The sequence below is a fragment of the Mauremys mutica genome, chromosome 2 (genome assembly GCF_020497125.1).
Source record: "Mauremys mutica isolate MM-2020 ecotype Southern chromosome 2, ASM2049712v1, whole genome shotgun sequence".
In the NCBI taxonomy this organism is placed as follows: domain Eukaryota; kingdom Metazoa; phylum Chordata; order Testudines; family Geoemydidae; genus Mauremys; species Mauremys mutica.
The window spans coordinates 24,275,358-24,299,306 of NC_059073.1; the positions used below are offsets into that span (position 1 = coordinate 24,275,358).

A 23,949-nucleotide genomic window follows, 5' to 3' on the forward strand; every position below is an offset into this window, starting at 1 on the left:
CACAACTCCCTCTGCCCGCAGTTCGCCACTCCAGGCCAATGGGGTCTGCGGGAAGCGGCGTGGGCCGAGAGATGTGCTGGCCGCCGCTTTCCACAACCCCCATTGGCCTGGAATGAGGAACTGTGGCCTGTGGGAACTGCGATCAGCTGAACCTGTGGACGCTGCAGGTAAACAAACCATCCTGGCCTGCCAGCGGATTTTCCTGACGGGCTGCGTGCCAAAAGTTGCTGATCCCTGTTCTATAGTCAAGTGCTCTTCATGGAGCATTCCTTATCTCTAGCTCTCAAGTCTCCCCTCATAATGGTCACTTCTCCAAAGATGTGACATTTGGCTGAGTAAATCCTGCTCTGGTACTCTGTTGCCCTCAAAATTCTCAATTTCTTCATAAATTAAAGATAGAAAGATGCCTACAAGAAGAAACAAAGGGCCAGGAGTTAGGGCTCCTGGGTTTGTTTGGTTCTCCCATAGTGCCGACTCAGCATCCACTGGTAGTGCCCCTATCAGCACCTCCCCCTCCAGCACGGATCAGCTGTTCCGCAGTATGCAGGAGGTGCTGGAGGGGGGAAGCAAGGGCAGGGCGTGCTGGGGAGTGGGAAGAGGCAGTGTGAGGGGGTCTTGGGGGAAGGGGAGGAGTGGTGGCAGAGCAGGGGTGGGAAGAGGTGAGACAGGGTGGGGCATTGGGGGAGGGAGTGGAGTGGGGGCGGAGCAGCCCCTTGGCACATTAGATGGTCGGCGCCTATGGGTTCTCCCACTGACCAGTTCTGTGACTTCAGCCTCTCTTCCCTGTCTGTTTCCTTATCTGTAAGATGGGGACAGTACTTGCCTCACAAGGGTGACATGATTTAGGACTCCATCCTACAATTAAACCCATGTGGGTGGATCCCTGCACCTCCATGAAGCACCATCATATTCAGTAAGGCTCCTTCCAGGCACAGGGGTCTGCCTGCAAGAACTCATTGTAGAATCAGGACCTTAATTAGCACAGCTAGTTGGTAAATATTCTCAGGAAAAGGAGAAATTATAAAAAATGGGGAAAAATTGTCAAAATTCTTCTTCAAAAGTTCTTAGGATTTTGCAAAAAACATACACCCCCCCAAAATGAAACAAAATTACGGTAATAATTGGAGATATACCAATCTCCTAGAACTGGAAGGGACCTTGAAAGGTCATCGAGTCCAGCCCCCTGCCTTCACTAGCAGGACCAATTTTTGCCCCAGATCCCTAAGCGGCCTCCATAAGGATTGAACTCACAACGCTGGGTTTAGCAGGCCAATGCTCAAACCACTGAACTATTTTTCTTCGTTTTTTCATTTTTCATCTGAATTTGTTGAAGTTTTCACTTTCTTGGCAACCCCAATTTTCTCTTCACCCTTCAGAAAAAAATTCCTAATATGGGCACTTCCTATGGAAACTTCTGTTGTGGTGAAAAAGCTATTTTTGGCTGAGAAACATTTTTGAATAAAAAAAACATTGACCAGCTTTATTAATTAGTTAATATTAATAAAGATCTCTATATGTGTAACATCGATTTCAGCATAACTCACCAGATAGTTATGTTTTTAATAAGGCACCACAGATACTAAAAATGTGCAGAGGCTATCATCAAAAGCTTAAGTTTTCTGGACCAGGAATAAGAGCTAGGAGAATGGATTATAGAACAGTGACATTTTTCTTGCGTTTCAGACATGAGTTAGTGCTCCAAAACCAGTTGACTGCCTGATAAAAACATGGTCAACTGGAAATACAAGCCATCTTTTTCTCTCTGTGTTTCCCTTAGCAGGCTGAAAATTACAAGCAGTGCATCATATATTATATATGCACTGTAGAAGAAACCTCACTTATTGTGACATCTTTGTCTCAGAACTTGATATTAATCCTCTGCAGCGGCTGGGCAGGACAGGCAAATGCTGCTGTTGCATTTACAGTCACATGCTTCTAACTTCTCCCCAGAGTGGATGGAGAGAGGAGTGGCCTTGGCACTCTCCCCAGGAAAAATAGCAGATACGATGCTGCACCATCTGAACTTGCTTTCACGTTCCATAAGTCTTTGTTATTCTTTCAATTAAAAGAACCAGCAGCAATATAAATAACTTTATAAATAAACCCCTTGTAGAGGAGGTGCTTGAGATCCTGCACAACTAAAATGTAAAAACCACTAATTGCAATAAGTGTGTCATTTTTTTTTTTAAAGCAAGCTTAACAACTAGGTTGCCACCTGTCAGGGACTGGACACTCCTGACTATGAATTTTGGCCTGGCACTTTCTTTGCACATAAATTAATTCCCAGGACAATAAAAAGATCAGATTGTGTGTTAGTGTATTTAAAAAGCTTCCCAATTCCTTTAAAATTTTGACACATTTTTCCTAGAGTGTTCTGTTGAAAAAGATTGCACTTTAGGATCATATTGGATAGTTAGTATTAATTTTAAAAAAATGTATTCATTTGCGAATTTTGCAAAATCTAATTGAAAATCTGAAATCTTTGTGTTTATAAAAAAGAGCAACTATCTTTAAATTTAAAAAGAATTCCCCTGCAGTGATTGCAATCCAAATGTTGAAGCACTGTCCTGTTGCATGGGGGGAGGGGGGCGAAGGAGGAGGGAAGAGAAAAGGGATGAAAAAACCAAAGTGAAACAGTTTGTTTTCCACTGCCTAAATCAGTGGTCCCCAACGCGGTGCCCGCGGGCACCATGGCGCCCGCGTGGGCATCTTAATGCGCCCGTGTCCTGGCCCCCGGGAGAGCACCTGCCGGCATTTCGGCGGGGACGCCTCTCGATGACATCACTTGTCGGCGACAAGCGGTGTTGTTGGTGTCACTAGGCATAAATCTAGGTAACTTGGGGGGAGTGGAAGACCACACGTGTCAATGAGGCCCCTGCTCAGGGTCTAAGTGAGCCACAGTAACTCCATTTTGTAAACTTTAACCAACCTACATGCTAACAGCCTAAAAGCAGAATATGTAAAAGTCAGCTTTTCTAGCAGACAGCTGCAGTCCTGCTTAAACTAGGAAAAGCAGTAGTGATAAGAGGGGGAGGAAAGGGGGAGAAGTCTTCATGTGCCTGAGCTGACAAGGCCAACAAATAAACATGCGGATGAGAACTTTTCTAACACGCTATAATGTAATGTTTAAAGTAACTGCTGTTGGGAAAGGAGGGGTGAGGGGGAAAACAAAACAAAAGGCTTACACAAACAGCTTAAGATATAAATACTGGGACCCCGCCTGCGCGCGGGTGTGCAGGATTTGAGAATACTTTTTTCTCCCTGGCACCATTTTTGGGCTCAAATAAACTTGGTTTGCTTCTCCACCCTGGTGTGTTAATTAGTGTGACGCACACCGGGCAACGAACCCCCGCTGTTGCTCCTCCTCGGTCCCTTTGAGCCGGCAACAGTGTCATCGAGAGGCATCGCCCCCGAAATTCAGCAGGTACGCCTCTCGACGCCGCTTGCCGTCGACAAGTGATGTCATCGAGAGGCGTTGCTCCCGAATTTCGGCGGGGACGCCTCTTGATGACGTTGCTTGTCGACGGCAAGCGGCGTCATCGAGAGGTGTCCCCGCCGAAATTTGGCAGCATTTCGGCGGGTGCTCCACCGCTGCAATGGTCCTTTGGCTGGCGCCCACCAGCCAAAAAGGTTGGGGACCACTGGCCTAAATGATAGGGTCAGGGCCAGCTCTAGGTGTTTTGCTGCCCAAGCAAAAAAATTTTTGGCTGCCTCCCACCCCAGCCCTGGGCTCTCACCCCCCCCATGCCGCCCCAGCCCTGGGCTCTCTCTCCCCCCTACCGCACCCCCTGCCGTCCCAGCCCTGGGCTCCCCCCCACCAGTGCTGACTCCGCCCGCTACCCCCTTGCCTCCAGCTGGTCTAGTGCTGGCAGGGTTGGGGTAAGCAGCGGGGCTCCTGGGCCGTGCCTCAGCCCAGGGTCCCTCCAGCCAGGGCCCCCGCCTCCAGGACCAGCCAGGACCCAGGAGGGCAGAGCCAGGGGACTGCCCCGGCAGGGGGCTGAGGAGCCGGGGCAGGGTAGCCCCAGAGGGAGCAGAGCCCTGGAGAGCGGGACACGGGCCCCGCACGGCAGCGCCCTGCCCTCTATGGCCCCGCTGCTGCTTCTGGCTGCCCTGCCGCAGTACCTGGACGGCTCGGGCTGCTTTGCCCAGCTACAGTGCTGGGAGGGGCAACCGCCCTGCAGCACCTGCTGGCGGCTCCGTGCTCCCGGTGGGGTGGCCCCCAGTCTGCGTGTCCCCAGCTCAGAGCCTGCCCTGCCCAGTCACAAGGTGCTCCCCTGCAGCGCTAACCACAGCAGCCCCAGGGTGCCCCCCAAGCACGATGTGCTGCTGCTGCCAGCTCTAGGCTTTTGCCACGGAAAGCAAAACAAAAAAAAGCCACCCCAAGCACGTGCTTGGTTTGCTGGTGCCTAGAGCCTGCCTTGGATAGGGTATTGGTTTGCTGATGTTTGTAACATGTTTTGATTATGTAAATCAATGTTAAGCTATTACTTATCAAATGTATTAGTAATAACAGGAAATAATTTTTTTTTTTAAATCTGGTTTGTATCTGCCAGTTTTTAGTTACAACGATGACACTCTTCCGATGATTCATGCTTGCCCAGTAGCATGGGTTTCGGAAATTCAGAAACCACGTGCCTAAGCCTGGCACACCGTCTCTCTGTGTAATCTACAGAAAACAGAGAGCACAGCGCTCTGAGCCTCGCTGCCTGAAACTAGTTCTCCAGACTCCTCCCCCGAGGGAGAGAGGGGCACCCCATGAATGTGATGGGTAAATAGCCTCTTAACTCAGCCCCCGGGGAGAGCCTGCACGCAGAGCTTTGTCCCCCAGAGCACGTGTCAGGTCACGCAGATCCCGCCCCTCCACTAGGGACAGCCCCACCCGCTAAACAGACGCGAACTCACCCGCGATCCCGGGGAAAAGGCACGAGGGTGCCGGGATGACTCCGTGCTATGACACCCCGACACGGGGTAATGACCCCCACAAGCTGCACTAAGAAGCTCTTTCTATTTTCCGGCCCCGAGCTTTGTATCTTTACATGCTGGCAAAGCTCGCCGTGCCCACAGCAAGCCCCGCTCCCACTGGGTCCGGGCTCGCTGCAGAGACACACCCGGGCTGCCCACCCAGCGCTTCCCCGCAGCAGCGGGCGCTTACAGCGGCTCGCTCCCCTGGCGCTGGCGGGCGGGGAAACACCGCGGGCAGCGCCCAGTCCCCCCGGAGATGGCAGAGGTAGAACCGGGCACTAACCCGCTCCTCGCAAGGGACTGAACCAAGGGAGCCGGGAGCACTGGGGCCGGAGGGGAGCGTGCCCAGGCGGAGCCCGGCGGGAGGAGCCCCCTGGGCCTGGCTTGGTGCGGGGCTGAGCGCCCCCACTCGCGCTCCGGAGCAAGGCCTGGGGGTGGGACACACACGGGGGGCGGGGGCCGGGCCGTGTCCCGCACCGCCTGGCTGGGCAGGGCGCCTGCCGCTCGGCTGGGCGGGACCCTCCTTCTCTCCCGCTGTCGCTCAGGCATCGGCCGGGCGCCTGCGCGGAGCCGCCCCCTCGGCTGTCCGCGGGCGCCGCCGGTGTTTGTGCGGGGCGGCCGGGGTGTTCCCTTCGCAGCCGGCTCGGGGGCCGTAGGCTAGTGCCGCTGCCAGGAGCCTCCATGGGGCGGCGCAGGGAGCTGTGACTGACTCGCCCTCCCCCAGCCCGGAGCCAGCCGCAGGAGGCGGCTGCGGAGAGAGACCGAGCGGACCCCCCTGCTCCCCGGCCGGCAGCCCATGAGCAGCGCGTCCCGCTCCCCAGTCTCGGTCACCGGCGCAGGAAGGAGCCGAGCCCGGCCGCGGCGGCTCGTTTCCCGGCTCCCGGGCTCTGCCCTGGATGGTGCCCGGCCCTGCCGCGCGCGGGGCTCCCGGGCGGGGATCGTAGCTCCCTAGCGCCGCTCCCTGCCTGCTGATGTCGGCGTGGCTGAGCCGGGCGGCGCTGCTGCTGGGGCGGCCGGGGGGCCCCGCCGCCGCCGCCCCCTTCTGCCTGGGCTCCTTACGGGCCCCGCGCTGCTGCCGCCGCCTGGCCACCCTGCGCGGCGGGGCCGAGGGGCTGCGCCTTCCCCCGGCCTCGGGGCTGGCGCCGCCCGGCCGCCCGCGGGCGCTGGGCACCCACCCGAAGAAGGAGCCGATTGAGGCGCTGAACACGGCGCAGGGCGCCCGCGACTTCATCTACAGCCTGCACTCCACCGAGCGGAGCTGCCTGCTGCGGGAGCTGCACCGCTTCGAGTCCATCGCCATCGCGCAAGGTGAGCGGCCAGCGCCCCGCTCCCTGCCCTGCCCGTGTCGGGGCCCAGCCTGGCATCGCCGCGCCCTGTAGCCCCCTGCGCTCGGGGGGGGGGAGGCAGGGAGACGCCGACGCGCCGCCCTCCGCTAAACTCATCCTGGACCCGGCCCGTGCCGCGTCCTGCCAATGCACCTGGGTCTGCAGCTGCATTAGCCACGGGGGCCAGGCTGCCACCGCAGCCGCTAACGCCTTGTTAGCGTGACACTGCCCCCAAAGTAAGCGACATGGGATGGGTTCCCCATCGCCTGCTCCCCCAGCCAGGTGTCCCGAGCAGCCGGGCTGGGGTGATTGTGGCGGTGTCACGTACTTCAGGGTGCCTTTGGTGAGCCGGGCTGTGCAGTGAAATTAGATGCTGCACAGGGCTCAGTGTTACTCACGGAAAGTTTTCCGTAAAAAAAAAAAGTAGGAACGACACGCCTAGTGGAATGATTACTCTCTTGCCTATCCCTGTTCATTGAAGAATAAAACCTATTTTGGTGGAGGAGGGTGTGTTTGAAGAGCTTTAGGAACAGGAAGGAGAGAATCTCCAGAAGGTATTAGGAAGCAGAAGGGTAGAGCAGAGGTGGTCATACAAGTAGACAAGATCAGTGAATGACTTGAAAACAGTCCAGCATCAAATTGGGGAAAGGTATAGTGAAATAAAGATGAAAGCGGGCTGTATGCTGACCAATTAAATTAATACTAGCTTGAGGTTGTTGGTAAAGAGGGACAGGGAGAAAAAGCAACATCTTTACCATATTACAAAAACAAACTTAATGCAAATAGAAGCAGAAAATAAAATGTTAAAACTAGGACTTGCTATTATATTCTAGACTAAATTGTCTATTTTGATCTTTTTTAATTGTGGTATTTAAAGATTTGGCATGTCAGATTTTAGAGAGGCTTCTTGGAACTCCAGGAAAAGAGATGGACGCAAAATGACAGACTATGGAGAAAAGGAATAAAATGATTCCAAGGAGCCCTTTTCACACTCTAGTTACTCAACTTATGAGTTTTCTGGATGTTGATATAATTTATTGATTCAATGAAGCATTCAGGTCTGACTTAGTAAGAATTCAGCCTTTTCTCCCTCCTATGCATTAGGCTAATTGAATCCTTAAAAAGCAATAGAGTAAATAGGAGACTCATGTAAAATGTGACCTCAAAAATGTACTAATATATAAAAAAATATAAAAATTAAGTAAATTTGTCTTTGTTATACAGTAGCAGTGCATAGGGACAATGTCCTCTGCCTTCAACACCCGGAGCTCGGCAATTCTTGGACAGCGTTATGTTTGTGTTTGTTAAACTGTTATGGAGCTAGAGTTCATAAGCTTCCAAAGATGCCATAGCTTTGGTCTCAAAACTTGATGTAACACTAACTAACCAACCAACCTATTAAGCCTAGTACTGAATTTGAAATTCTGACTCTTATAATTTAACCTTTTTAGGTACCATAAAAATTTTTTTATTACAAATACTCAAGATTCTGTAACTTATTAAAGAAATCCACTCATATTTGAGGTAGGCCTCTTTGTGGTTTCAGTAGTACTGTAATATATGTCCTTGGAAAGGGCACTTTTATGGCCTGTAGCTGTACAGTGCAAGTCTCAAGGAAACATTGCAGTAAATGGAAAACAGCTACAACAGTCAGCCCTAGAAGCACTGTTTCACTGAAGAAATAATGTGCTTTTCTTATCTTTGTTATGTAAATGTGTAAATGAATGCTATATTTATAATATACTATTCTCTGATAGTAATCTTTTAAAATGTCACTTGCTTTCTATGTGAATATCTCTTGAGAAAATTCAAGCTTTTGTGGAGCTTTACTGCTAGCTTTTGAGAAAGCAATACATGAGTCTGAATAGTTGTATTCTTTAGCATAGTTGCCAAAGCACCTTATTCAATGATAAATAGGACAAGAAGAAATGTTGTTGTTTTTTTATTTCAACATAATGTTTGAGGATTGATACAGAGATAAACAGATTGCAGTTAAGTAGTTTCCTAAACTACTGCTAGATGCATTCCTCTATAACTGCATTTCTATAAAATCCATACTCTGCATACCTGTTACCTGAGTATTTAGAAGACTAAACAGAAACAAAACAGTCAGGCCATATTAATCTTTATTGTATTTGAATTATGACTTCTTTATTACAGATCTGTAAAATTACCAGGGGCACCTCTTATACTCTTGGCACTCATGAAAATTAGTTAATAGCACAATTAACATGAACAGAAGACTCAGCAGAAACCTCACACAGTATGACCAAAAAAAAAAAAAGACCGTACAGTATAGATAAAATAGCTACTCCATCCTCAGTAAACATTACTCCTCAAATAGCATTTGTCTCCAAAAATCCCCCTCAAATTTTTTGGAGACTCTCCTGCAGGTCAACATATCCAGGCTATTTTGAGTTGGGTGTGTGTATTCCAGAGGAAAGGGTCCCTCACCTAGAATGCCCTTCCAATTTAGTGACAGGGATCTTTGGCTGGAGTGTCTCCACAGGTCTCGACTTCAACAATGTGGCATGTAGAGAGAGGCAGTCTTAAATAGGCTGGTCTTGAGTCATTTAGGGATTTGTATATCTATAGTACCTTCAGCTCCACCTGGAAATCTGCAGGCAGCCAGGACAGGCCTGCTGTAACTAACAAACTTTCTCCTCCTTGATGAGAAAATAATAAAAGGTGTGCATAGTTCTGTCGTCATATACACTTAAGCTTGGTTCATGTCTGTGGTCTTCTGATGTGTCCTGAAGCTTCAGCTCTTGACACAATGCACCTTTATGGAAGAAGAGCCTTTAGTATGTGCCCCTTTTGACCAAGAATTCCTAGTTAAGGTAGGTTTTTGTCTCCCTTGCTGCACTATCTCTTTTGTGCCCTCGCCGAGACTCTCATTAGTTAGGGGAGACTGTGAGCAGACAGGAGACTTGTTCACATCAAGAACCAAAGGAGGCCTGTTTCCCAATTAATTACCAAGCCCATGACCAGAAGAATATAGTCCCGTCTATGTCCACCAACTGCCTTACAGCTAGATAGGGCAGGATGTCTTCCCTGCAGCTTCCACTAACATCAGAGGCTGAGGAATAACCTACCTATTGTCACCACTGCTGCACTGAAGAACAATTGTCAGATAGGTGAGCCAGAGCCACCACTCTTAACATTTAGAAGCCACCAATCCGAACAGGTGGGCCTGTGAAAAACGTTTGTATCTTTACTATTCCAAAACATAACACGTTCCTGTCCACCGTGATCATACAGCTATGCACAGGGATGTGCTGAGTGTATAGGATAATTCCTTCCAAATATAACTGATTTGTTTGATGTTAGGTGTTTGGTTGGAGAACTCTAGGTGCCCTCCAGCTCCCTGTTGCTGAAGTGGATCCCAAGTTCTGTTTGGTTTACACTGGTTGACGTTATCAGGCCGATCTAGAAAAGGGCTAGAAATGTACTTTAAAAAAATAAAAACAGAAGTTCTCCTTTATACTTTTAGTCCTCAATCAGAAGGCCTGTGTCTGTGTGCTTGGCAGTGCCCTGAAGGGAGCCACATCGAGCTGTGGTTCTCAACCTTTCCAGACTACTGTACCCCTTTCAAGAGTCTGATTTGTCTTGCATGTCTCAAGTTTCACCTCACTAAAAACCTACTTGCTTACAAGATCAGACACAAGTGTCACATCACAATGTTACTGAAAAATTGCTTACTTCCTCATTTTTTATCATATAACTATAAAACAAATCAATTTAGAATATAAATATTGTACTTACATTTAATTGTGATATTTGAGCCTGTTTTTCACTTGAGAGCCTTGTCAGAAGCCTGAGCCCCAGGCAGTGGGTCTGAAGCATGCTACTTAGCTTTGCAGGGATCCCTGTGGTGTGAGGCCCTGGGCAATTGCCCTGCTTATCACTTCTTAATGCCGGCCCTGCACTTGCAATCCCCCTAAACCTGTCTCGTGACCCCCCTGATGGCTTCAACCCCCAGGTTGAAAAACACTGATCTAGATGAGCTGAGTACCCCCTGGAAGACTTGTGTGTACCCCCAGGGGTACATGTACCCCTGGTTGAGAGCCACTGACATAGAGGAACCTCTCACAGGAGCAGTGGAGTGAGAGCATGTAGCTCTGGGTGGGAAGACTGGGAGGAGGATAAAGTAAAGAACTGGATTTTTGGGAAGTGTTGTCAGGATACTATTTTACCTGACGATATGTCCTGCCAATTGAGGTAGAATACATTTTTTTAAAGCGTTCCATGTTAAAATTTTGACAATACATCACTAGATAGTGTGCTGTATCTACAACATTAATTTTATATTTTTTCTTGTAACATGGAAATCCTTTGCAAGTTGTTCTCAGACAGAGAGGCTTGAGGATTATGTCCCTGAGTTTCTATTCTTCCTGGAAAATATAGTTTGTAAATAGAATGCCTGTCCCTTACAAACATTATCTTAAAATCATACAGATGGACTGGACTTGCATCATGTTTCACTTCCTCCCTTTATAATTCTAAAAGCACTAAGTGGTGGGGCTGACAAATTCTTCTTTTTTTCTGTTTTGAATATATCTGAAATGCTTCCAATTTTGCTTTATTTTCTGAGTAAAAGGGGTGCCCCTGGTAAGCTTTGCTTAGCAGTGGGACAGAGTTAATTCCTCCTCCCTGTCCCCTCCCCCCCTTTTTAAACATGGTCAGAGGAGGAAGGTGTCACTGATTCCACAGTATTGGAAAAACTTACAGCTAGTGTGAAAAATCTCTTTACACAGAGACTCATGTACACTTCTAAATTTTCTTTTATGTAACAAAACCATCTTTTGATGAAAATTAAGAAGTATCTTTGTAGAAAGAATTTGTTTTCAGCGAAAAGATTGTTACATTCAGGTTTTCTTTCAGTTTGACCAAACTTAAATTTCTAAAGTGACTTTTATGAAAACACCCTTGCGCGGTGTACTAAGGCATACCAACACCAGTGGGTTTAGTGCCACTCTTTGACCCGGTGACCACTTACATGATTCTGCTGGGATCATTTCCTCTGCAAAATAAGCTGCTTTACTGTGTTTTTGTTTTTGTTTGTTTAGACTAATTGATCTACTGTGGGGAATATTCCTGACAGTGTAATATTGCAGATAATGGTTGAAGCTGAAGAGAGGAGTCTTCTGGCGTCCCTTTATGGCTATTGTGTATATGTGCAGGTGAATTTTGAGCTAGGCATAGATGGAACCATCTGCCTCCTGGCTAACTCTTACATAGTTTAGTTTATTCAGTGGGAGAATAAATGGTTAGTTTCATCGTTATTTTGATAATTGGTGATTGTGCAGATTTTGTGCTTGTGCTGCTAAACATTCAGAACATTTTTGCAAGAGTAAGCTGCTTTGACTAGTGCAAACAGTTCTAATCCAATATGACAGCAAGCTCTTTCAGTTGGTAGGTTTGCAAAACCCACTAGTGAGTGCAAAAGGTTAATTCATAGAATGAATGAGACTAAGATATTTCAGATGGAAATATACATTTCCTCCACCATCCCACAGTGCTTTTTCTTTTCAGACACTGTAAGACTAGTGTCAAGTCTCTGTATAAAGGAGGCATGTACAGCAACTGCTGTATAGCTTGTCTAGAATGTTAAAAGAAAATACAAGCAATATTGACTTTGAACTTCGGTCAATCTTACTTGTACTCTGAATGTATTTTACACACAGCATCAATTTATGGGAATCTAAGAATTACTATTTATGATAGTTTATGTTAATATTTCTGTGTAGAAGATAAGCAACATACATTAATGCTAATGGTCTTTTGTGGTTGAGAATATATTTGGTAAGTATTTACACCAGAGTAGAAAGTCAGAAGCCTTTCATTGCTATTTTCTGTTGACATGTACAGCAGTTAGCTCAATTATCAGCAATACATCATATTAACTTTAAAAAGTTTGTTCAGTTTTATGTTTAAATACATTCTTTGATAATTTGTTCAAATAGCAGAAGTTGTGGGTGATAAGATGTGAATAATATACATGGCCTTCTTGGCAAAAGAGAATGTGTGTGTATATAATGCATGCAAACTAGCCCGACCAGGGGACATTCAGAGTTAAGTGTTGCTTTATTTCTTTGATACAATATTTGGCCTGAGGGAAAAATGCATTTTCTTTGTCAGAATCATGAGACTGTTCATCCACAAAATTGTCACAGCAGCTTTTGAGTCAAAGTATTTAATGAAGTAAGTTGCTGTGCAAAGCAGATATGGCTTCTGTTGGTCTGACCCAGCCACGCCCCTTTCTGATGGCTGGAACTGTGGATTCTGCCTTGTTTAGATAGGAACTCTATTGTGGAGTTTAGCCAGGGAGAACTGAATGCTCAATTGAGCTTAAAAACTCCACAGTTTTAGTATATAGAGGCCTGGGTCAGATCTCTCATCAGTGAACACCACAACTACCCCACCAAGTAAATAGGGTCAAAAGTTGGATTTCTTCACTCTCCTGATCCCTAGATGAAACTATTTTGTCTTGTAAAAATAGTCTGGATTAGCTTTCATGCTAATCTTTCCCCTCCACAAATTGGGTGGCACTAAGGTTATAGCACCTCTGGTAGCCTGCAAAACAATCAGCACCAGATAGATGCAGGTGGAGCAGAGAGAAAAGATTGAAGACTAGGCATTTCATTGGATACCTCAGTTATGACCCTTCTGAGCTGAGAACTTGAAAAATATTAATCTACAAAGTTAAAAAAGCTTTAACATGTACTGCTCTTGAGGAGTTGAAAATCGTAGTTTCTAGTTGCATAACGACCTTTGGTTGCACTACGGAGCTGCACAACTCAGCAATTCTTCACTTAGTTTTCTTTATTCCTGTATTCCTCTACATTTTTAATCTTTATTTAAAAAAATACAAAACCCTATGTCAATCCAACAATAAAATTGCAAATTCAAATAGTTGGGAAACTCAATTTTAAATTTCTCATAGGAATGTTATCTTACCCTCATTAACATGTAGTGTTTTTGCTAGATTAAATGTTTACCTTAATATATATGTTGTGTGCCATATAGGCAAGTTAAAATTGCTATGAGAACTTTAATTTCCTGACTTGTTCTGTATTTAAACTTGCAAACCTAACATTGTGTTGATTTTGTTTAGGACTTGAACTTGGTTCCACGTGTATAACCTGTGAAAACAGGAGCTTCTTGTAGAAAGCACTCCAGGGTGAGGCTGTTGATATGTTAGAGTACCAAAAGTGGGGTAGGGTTTAATAGTCTAAATTACAAAGGAAGCATTTAATAATTTAAAACGGAATTAGCCTGGAATTTGTCTCAGAAAATGGCTAAATAACATATAGCTGTCCATTTTTACCTTAGATTCAGCAACAAACTGTTTAGTGCAATTTAACTTGTTTTATGACTCATTCACCTGATTTTGCTTTGTGCTCCATTCTGCAGTGTTCTGTCAGTATGTTTTTATGAAGACCACTTCTTTAATTTGATATTGCATCTATTTCTCTGTTCTCAGTAGTTCTCTATGTACATCTAGAAATTCTCAGCGCCTGATGCTGCAGACTTTACTGTCACAAAAACATCTTTATTAAAGGCAATGATGCTGCAATCAGTGGGAGTTTTGTATATGGGATTAGGCCTCTCCATCAGTTATAAAGGCCCTATCCTTTCTGGCAGGTAAATTATGGTAGTTTGGAATGGTTTTAAATAATATAAGCTACTAAAGAATGACTTGTTCCTGTTTTTGCTTTTTAAAATGTTTAGCATCCAGATACCCAAAACCACTGGTACCCTTTGAGAAGGCAATGAAGCAGGTAACATCACCAGAGACAACTAGTACTTCTGGTATGGTAAAATCTCTTATGTTTGCTGGCTTTATGCAGCACGAAAAATGTAGGGAATTATCAGTTTGACATACTTCTGCTTGCTTGTTTTGAAGCAGTTGGCATGTTTTGTTAGCAGGAATAAAGTTTGCAGTTCTGTTTATAATTCAAGAATGTCAGCTAGGCCCAAGAATTATTATGGGAATTTTTTATCTCAATTTTAAAAAGTTGTTCTTTTCCTTCTCCTTGTGGAGAGGCTTATGAACTGTATCTTAACTTTTAGTTAATGCTGAAACAGGCATGCTTTTTTGAAATAGCTCTGTTCACTCTGTAAACATTGGCAACATGTATCTTATACCATCAGCATCACTTTGCTAGAAAAGAGCTACATCTGATACACTAAATGTTCAGTACCCTAGTACTGAACAACTTTCACCGCTAAAAATATTGTTACTTATTTTAAAAAACAAACAAACCCCAAAGCAGTAATTACCGTTCATAGGTGAAATGAAATGGAATATTCTAATTTAGATTAGGCCTAAATTTTCAAAATTGTGCATGTGCAATTTTGCATATATATTTTGTGCCAAGTTACTTCATAAATTATGCTTGCACACTTTTACATGCATGTCTTTACAAATTTGAGCCTTAAGGCCTGGTCCTGCAGATGCTTACTTGTGTTTTAACTTCAAGTATGTGAGTAGTCATGTTGAAGTTAATGGGATTACTTAAGTTCAGTATATGCATAAGTGTTTGCAGGAGTGGGGTCTAAGTTTGAAAATATATGTAAAAGTAGTAATCTTATATCTGTAAAAGGAATACATTTATACCTGTAAGAAGTAAGATTTTTAACTAACTTTTCTAGAGGAAAATATGCTACTTTTTGATATAGTAAGACTTTTAGGAGAGATTAACATTCTGCTAACACTAAATGTGTAGTTTGATTTTTACAGTTCACATTACTATCCTAGTTAAAAACACTTTAGCAGCCATAAGCGGTATTCAAAGTGTGCATATGCTCAGTTCCTTTATTTTCTTCATCAGAGGCTTAGTTCTGGTGTGTCATCTAAATTAAAATAAAATAAAATGTGGGGTTTTACTTAAGCAAGGAGAAAAGTTTACTCTGTATTGCCAGCTCTTAGCCACTGCTGATTTTATTTAGCCAAAGTGTACTAGGTGCTGTACAGAAGGAGGAAGAAATAGTCTGTGCCCTTAGGAATTTACAGTATAAAAAGACAAAGTAGACAATGGGATGCAGGTAGATATGGTTTACAAGGAGAGTAGTCAGGGCAAATGTCACAAATCTTGTTGTTAGTTCGATTTTTAAAAATATATAGAAATGGCTAGATTAATAGACAGTTGAAGATCACTTTTTAAAAAAATATCATGGAACTGTTTCCAACACCAAAAAATATCTTCTTTTAGTTTACTCTTACTCTATGTGAAACTTTCCTTCATAACAAATAATATGCTTGCTTGAGTCTTGGGACATGTACTAACAATGCTTGCAATTAAACTTGTCCTTTCATTTCTGATGGCTTTTTGAATTTTCAGTTTTTGTCCCCTATAAACCATATTTACTTGGTTCTAAAGGCAGAAGTTCAGAAAAATGTTTTATTCAATGGATGTGATTTTTTTTTTTTATCCAAAGACTCTGTCAATACTATCTGAAAGAAGTTGACGGTACTTCCGCAGTGTTCATTGCAATACTTTATTCTTTAGATAGAGATATGTGCTTTTTAATATATAGCCCAGGTTTTGCTAAACTTTAGCAGAGCCATGGCACATGTCAGCATTTCTAGTTTATTAAATGGTGTTTCCTCAGCCTGTCTGCCACATTCCGTTGATCTCTGATAGTCTGTTTACCCTCTGTTCTTTAGATTCCTTTGGAAGACATGTTTGAATTATTCATTTTGTACTGCTTGTTTTTAAAATGGTGAGGATAGATGTTTGTTGTGCCTTGGGGAAGGACGCACTAAGGAAAGGCACTCTATTTGTAAGTCCTTTAAGAAGAGGAACCAGATAGTTAGAGACTTAAGATTGAAGCAGCGCCTTCTCGAGCAGGCAGTGAAGCCTGCCTAGACACTGGGGACCGCTTTGGAAAGTCAGGCCCCTCAAAGAGCACCAGAGCTGGGGCATCTCAGCCAAGCCCAAATTACTCAAGCTGAAGCAAGAGGGACCGCTCCCTTTCATTGGGCTATCTGAGAAAAAAACCCTCATAAGACAGCCCAGGGCTATTCCAGAGGTTGGACTTGACTTCTCTGCCTAAGAATAGTACTGAACAGCACTGGGAGTCTCCCAGTCCACAGGTTAGAGTGGGACTGTTAACCCACTCTTCAGTACCGAGGTGGGAGCAAAGAAAGCCTGTACTGTTGACTCAGTACTGCCTCAGGCACTCATTGAGACTGTTGGTCTCCTCCCTGACTGTACATCAAGCAGCAGCAGATTTTCTGTGTCTCTCTATCCCTGACTCACCGCTCATTCAGGACCAGTTGACTACAGTGCTATCATCCTTGGCATCCTCAGATCCCACCGTGGTTTGGTGGCAAACTTACTATTGTTGCTGATGCCATCCTCGGAACTGCAGTTTACCCTTGGTGCAGGGTTGTTATCGACTTCCTGCTTGGCATGAAGATCATTGTTGATGTGCATAGAATCTTTGTTACTGATGCCGTCTACAATGCAGCCTGCATCTGTTGTCCTTGGATGATCTTCGTTTTTGGTAACGATGCCTCTTTTGGGACCCACTGTGAGGTTGTTTGATGGCCCCGTTGAGTGACCCCACTGACACCGTCAAGCTATTTGGAGGGATCCTCGCAGTCAAGCTCAAAACATCTCCCTCCCCTTTCCCGTCGCTCTCTATCTCAAAGGTCATCAAGACACAGCAGGAATCACAGTCGATACTGGGTTCGGTACCGTTCCTGCAGTAGACACATGAGACCTTGGCTTAGTTCTTTCTGGTTGGCAAGGTATTATCCTTATTCACAGTGGCCTCTGTGGAAGTCCTTTGTTTGGAGAAATGCTGGCTGTCTGTTCACTGTAGAGTGAGTTCACCTGTACCTACAGTGGGCTCCCTGCCAGAACCACCTGGCCTGCAGCCATCGGCTCCCTCTGCCATGGGGTATCCTGAACCATTACGGCAGTCAGATGTTATTTCTCAAGGGATTCCATTGGTCCCAACTATATTTTTCTCCTCATCACCAAATGACACAGAAATACTGAGTCCTTATCTTCAGTGCTGGATGACTTCAGATTGTATCATGATTAGCTTAGGTGCATGGCATCGGCCTTAGGAATTCAGGCTGAGTTTGTACAGGGAAATACCTACACATAGGTGGCTATTCTCCATCAGTTCCTTGGATAGTTGTTCTCCCTATAAACAAAGCAATACTAAAGCCTGGTAAAGCCCTGTGTAATGCCCTGGCTTTGTTAATGCACACAGCAAAGCTCACTGTCAGAAGATACTGTGTGCCAGTGCAGGGCTCTGAGTCTTTTTTCTGTCATCCAGCTCCAAATTCTCTGAGATAGTGTCAGTTGAGAAAGTAAGACAGGGAAGATATAAATCGCTGCCTACAGAAAGAGTCCAAAAGGCTGGATTTGATGGGGAGAAAGATCTACTTGACTCCCACTTTGCAGATGCACATTACAAACAAGTAAGCTGTGTTATTGAAATATAATTTAGTGAACTGAGATGCTATGTCCAATTTTGTGGACAAATTGCCAGAATCTTCCAGGCAGGAATTCAAGGCCTTTGTTACGGAAGGCCATTTAGTGGCCAAGACATTCTTACAGTCCGCCCTGGATGTCGTTGGTGCTTCCTCCAGGCTCAGGGCCTTTGCGTAACAGTGAGAAGAAATCATGGTTACAAACTCTGGCACAGCTCCTGAGGTCCAGCAAACCATAGAGGACTTGCCATTTGGTTGCTTCCTATTCTTGGAGAAAACTGAGGAGACATTACATTCTTTCAAGGACTCCCAGGCCACCCTATCCTCATTGGGGATTTATATGCAGGCCTCAAAGAGATGTCATTTTGGGAACCAACAGCAATATCATCCTCAGTCCTCCCACCCTGTGAGGCATCAAGATTTCCCCAGAAAGGGGTACAAATCATGGAGAAGGAAAACTTCTGCGTCTAGTTTTTCTCAAATGGCCCATCCGCCCACTCTTTTGGCTAGACATGTTGTTTGGGCATTTTGAGAGCAGTGCCTCAGTTGTCAGCTATGCTGGGACAGGCTTTTTCACTTCTGCGGTGCTTGGGGGACAGTAACTGTGGAGAGATGGGTCCTCAGCACCATGAGATTGGGTTATATCATTCAGTTCCTCTCCATTCCCTGCTCCCATCCCACTACCCCATCTGTCTTCAGGGATCCCTCTCAGAACTCACTGCTGTCACAGCAGGTATGAACGGTGTGTACTGGGGAGGGTATCAAAGAGGTTCCTCATCACCATCACAGAAAGAGCTTTTACTCCTTGTACTTCCTAATCCCCATATCCAAAGATGGGAATGAGACCTATTCTCGATCTTGTGCTCTTAAGACACATCAAGTACATTAGATTTTTGCCTGGGTACTCCGGTTACCATTCTCCTGGCTTCGAATCACGACCTGTTTGCTGCCCTCGACGTCCAGGATGCTTATTTTCACGTGGCAATTTTCCCAGGCCACAGGAAGTTCCTCAGATTCCTTATTGCTGGCCACCACTACCAGTATATGGTCCCTCCCCTTTAGCCTATCATTAGCTCCCGTCATGCAATTTTACCAAATGCATGTATTGTGCTGGTGGCCTTTCTCAGGAGGATGGGACTTCATATCTTCCTGCACTTGGACCGATTGGTTACTGAGAGACTATCCAAGGAACAGGTCCTCAGTCTTGTCAACTTTTCATGCTAGACTTTTTTGATCGTCTAGGTCTGTTCTCAAAAGGGCAAATCAACTTTGCACCCACCTCAGAAAATCATGTTCATTGGAGCCTGACAGTTTCTATGAATTTGAGGGCCTTCCTTCCATCTGAACAGTTCCAGTCAATTCAGCAACTTCGCTGAGATCTCCAGTTGCACCCTTTGACCACAATCTGAGTATGCTTGAGGATACTGGACCATATGACCGTATGCACATACATACATGCAGTATGTGAGGTTGCGCCTTTGCTCTCTTCAGTGGTGGCTGAAGTTACTCTATTGCCCAAGCTGCAGACATGGGGCACCTTTGTTGAGGTGCCTCCAGAGATACTTCACTCTTTACAACGGTGGATGGAATATAACGTGGGTCAGGGAGTCCCCTTTTCCTGCCCTCCGTCAATCAAAGCAGTGGTTACCGAATGCCAATGCAATAGGTTGGGGAGTGCGTCTGGGAACATTTAAAATGTGGGGCTTTTGTTCAGAAGAGGAAGCTCCCTCGATGTCATCCTGCTGAAACTTCGGGGGATATACAGTGCCTGTCGGCTTTTCGGGATCACATACCTACTCAGTTAACATCATGGCCAGACATGTTAAAAGGTCAGGCTGTATCTATCCAGAGGTTATCTAAGTAGGTGACTAATTGCATTAACACTAATTAGAAATAATCCGTTTAGATCCTTCGGTTCAGATTAGGGCTTATTCCATTAGAGCTCAGGCAACTTCTGCTTCCCTGAGAAGCGTATCTGTTTCTGAGATTATTTTTTTTTTAAAGTGGCGATGGGATTAGTCCATACCATTATGAGATGTTGTTTCTTGGTTGAGGTTTTGAGATCTGATGGTTGTTTTTGAAGAGTTGGATGGCAGACTTTATATAAATTGACTATGAGCACCCTCCTCGTACACATCAGATTACTGATTGAGAGTCACCAGAAGTGGAATACATATGGACAGTTGCACCAAGAAGAAAACTGTTACTTACCCTATAATAACAGCGAGATGTTGTCCATATGTATTCCATGACCTTTATTGCACCTGGATTCTGTATTGGCAAAGGAAACTGAGAAGCTATTAGGACCGCTTTCCCCTCAGTATGGGAGTGTGAGGGCACAGCTCGAGTGGATGCTGTTGACTAAAAGATTTCAATTGCAAATGCATGGGGCTCATGTGCACCAGAAGTGGAGTACGTATAGACAATACAACTTGAAGAACCAGTTAATATAGCGTCAGTAAAGGGTATTTGGTATAAAAATCCAGCATATTTGTTATGGATTTCAGTGTTGAGAGCTTCTTTCTTCATGGTTGCATACTGCATTCTATTTTATTAGGCTTCGCTCCTCTCAAGGAGCCAAGGAAATTGTTTTAAATACTTCTGTATGACCAAATTCTATTGAACATATAAAATAGGCTTTTTAAAGAACCTGTATAATTTTAAGGGTATGTCTACACTACCCACTGGATCAGTAGGTAGTGATCGATCTATCGGGGGTTGGTTTATTGCATCTATACTAGATGCGATAGATTGATCCCTGATCGCTCCTCCGTCAGCTCCAGAACTCCACCACTGCAAGAGGCGGAAGCAGAGTCGACGGGGGAGCGGCAGCAATCGATCCCGTGCTGTGAGGACGCGAGATAAGTCGATCTAAGATACGTTGACTTCAGGATTCTCGTAGCTGAAGTTGCGTATCTTAGATTGATTCCCCTCCCCTAGTGTAGACCAGGGCTCAGACTAAAAGAATGAGATATTGCATATCAAAGCTGGCTTCCATTAGGCTGGCCTTCTAAATTAATTTTTCAAAGAATATTCAAAGTGTGGTTCTGCACTGAAAAATGAAATGACATCTTCTGACTTGATAACAGTTTCCGGTTGGCATTTAGAGTAATATTTGCTTCCCTTAATGACAAATATAAGATTTACTCCTGATGCTGAAGGGCTACGAGGGAGAGAATAGAATCCAGCTCCTTCTCATGAAGCATCAACAGAATTGTTAACTAATTTCCAATTGCCATGCCAATATTTGCCCTCTTCTTTGTGCGAGCTCATGTATACCACAGAAGCTGAATTTATAATGATGCATGATGCAGAAAGAAAAACTTGATTTTTCAGAGTCCAGGTTGTCTGCAGCACTGGCAGTTAGAAAAAAAAACAAAACAGCCGCTGTCTATATTTAAAACTAGCAGATGTGTTCTGGCTTTGGAGACATGAAAATGGAAGCATATGATGCCACTTTAGTTACTTGTCATAGTGAAACCATGCATTAAGTGCACATGTCTTAAGAACTGAAATGCCATCAGGCCAAACCTGACCTTAAAAAAAAAAAAAAAAAAAAAAAAAGAAACAAACAAATCCCCACTCCCTTAATTTACCTTCCAGCTTTCTCAGCCTACCCTTTAATTACTTCCCTTTCCGAAATAAATGTAAGACAAGGGAGGCAATTGTCTCACTCTACTCGTCACTAGTGAGTCTCAGCTGGAGTCTTGTGTCCAGTTCTGGGCACCACACTTTCAGAAAGATGTGATAAATTGGAGAGAGTCCAGAGGAGAACAACAGAAATTATAAAAGTTTTAGAAAACCTGCCCTGTGAGGAAAGATTGAAAAAAAAAAAAACTTGGCATGTTTAGTCTTGAGGAAAGAAGGCTGAGGGGAGCCCTGATAAGTCTTGAGATGTGTTAAGGACTGTTATAAAGAAGACTGTAATCAGTTCTCTGTGTCTACTGAATGTAGGAGAAGTAGTAATGGGCTTAATCTGCAGCAAGGGAGATTTAGGTTAGATATTAGGGAAAACTTTCTAACTATAAAAATAGTTAAGCACTGGATTAGTCTTTCACAGGAGGTTGTGGAATCCCCATCATTGGAGGTTTTTAAGAACAGGTTAGACAAACATCGGCCAGGGTTTACTTGGTCTTGCCTCGGTGCAGGGGGCTGGATTAACTGACCTTTCGAGGTCCACTCCAGCCCAACATTTCTATATTCTGAGATTCTAAAATAAATCTGTAAATTTAAGGTACTGAAGTAGAGTTAGACGAGAGAGGGAAAACTGTTCCATTGTTTTAGGTGCTAGCCTGGGATTTGGGAGAACTGGCTTAGATTCCCTGCTCTGCCTCCTTGGTAGTGATTTGCCCATGATCAAGTCTCTCTCTGTGTTAGTTCCTCATCTGTAAAATGGGGAAGAATAGCAGTAACCAACCTCATAGGAAGGTTGTGAGTGTATATATACATAACTGAAAAAAAAAAAGGGAGGTACTAAGTTACTTTGGTAGGGCACATCATAAGCACTGATGATAGAAGTCGGTACCCAAAGCTCTGTATATTCTGTAGTAATATACAACATTTGAATTTTGTGTGTGATTTACAGAAATGTGCAGACTAATGAGTTTCTTAATCCTGAACTATGTTTGAGAACATGACATAATGTAGGTTTTTTTCAGGGAAGGAGCCTTATGTTAATGCATATGTATGAGGTGCCAAGCACACGTTTGTCACTACCGTGCATAAATATAGAAGCTTGTTGCTTTTCCTTGTGTAATCACCCTACATGGTGTGACTGTCTCCTTCTAATGGCTAGTCCACATATATGGGTTTGTCTGCTACAACCGTTCAGTTAAGGAACCTGATTCTTTATCTTAGCCAGTAGGGACTCAGGGTTTTAGTTCTGGGTTCAATCCCCATCACTTATATGTAATACACTTATAGTAAATATGGGGTGTTATGTTGTTATTACCTTAAATGTTTTTGTTCTCATTGTAGTGCGTTCTGTGGAGATTGTGCAAAACGTGGACCAGTAGCACTGAAGGCAGTTTAGTTTAAATATTTATTTTTTAAAAATAATCCTCCTTGTATTGTATTATACAAAATTTGATATTCAAATGTAAGAGTGGGATCAAGTAAACAGAAACATTGAATAACTGTAGAAACTTCTCAGATTTTGAGGGAGGGATGAGGCACTCTCTTGAGATGTAACTAAAATTCTCTGATTAAGAGCTCTGTGTATCTCGAAAACATGTCTTTCTCACCAACAGCAGTTGGTCCCATAAAAGATATTACCTCACCCACCTTGTCGCTCTAATATCCTGGGACTGACACGGCTACAACAACACTGCATATAGAATTCTCTGCAGATTTCCATTATTTCGGTTGATTGTTCGCCTTTATCTGAACAGCACCTCAAATATGCAGAGTATTTTATGGATGTAAATATCTTTTTCCAGTGGTGATGTGGAATCACATATTTTCTTATGTTCTGTGTATCATGTGAATACTTTGCTAAGCTTTTTTGCAGGGTGGGGGGGGACGTAACTAAATAGTTAATATGGTACAGCATATATTTAGGCACAGGGGCGGCTCTAGGAATTTGGCCGCCCCAAGCACGCTGGTCCCGCGGCTCTGGGGGACCTCTTGCAGACGTGCCTGTGGGAGGTCCGCTGGTCCCGCGGCTCCGGCGGACCTCCCGCAGTCATGACTGCGTAAGGTCCGCCGGAGCCGCCTGCCGCCCTCCCGGCAAAATGTCGCCCCAAGCGCACGCTTGGCGCGCTGGGGTCTGGAGCCGGCCCTGTTTAGGCATTTCACTAGTCAACATCCTTCCATGCTTTGACTGGTATAACAACTGGAAATCATTTATATTATGTACAACAAGTGGCTGAAGTTTTTTGTTTCTAGATACTGTCAGCTTGTGTTTTGGCTTTTCCTGCCTGAAATGTCTAAGATAACCACTGGAAAAGCAATGAACTTGTTCACTAAACATTAGAGTCAAAGTGTTTGCTGTACTTCCATCTCATTTTTAGGTTTTAGAGATCTTCATACTTTTACTGTCTCATGAGGCTATCCCAGTGAGTTAAATTAACAACTGGTTATCTGTCTTGCCTTATGCTTAACAGTTATTGTATAGAATCCACCTCCTTCAGGATTCTCAAGTAAGTGTTATCTGGTTTCTGTGCATCTTATCCACCAGTCCAGAATTTTTCCCTAGCATAGTCC

At 44.6% G+C, this 23,949-nt stretch overlaps 1 protein-coding gene across 1 annotated transcript in view; it reads left to right on the forward strand.

Moving 5' to 3' along the window:
* The first annotated feature begins 5,575 nt into the window (after positions 1–5,575).
* The window catches only part of TMEM65 (transmembrane protein 65), a 48,191-nt gene continuing 29,817 nt past the window's right edge, over positions 5,576–23,949 (forward strand). The window contains exon 1 of the mRNA XM_045007178.1: positions 5,576–6,270. Within this exon, the coding sequence (XP_044863113.1) occupies positions 5,934–6,270 (337 nt within the window). The 5' untranslated portion in view covers positions 5,576–5,933. The remainder of the gene's footprint in view (positions 6,271–23,949) is intronic.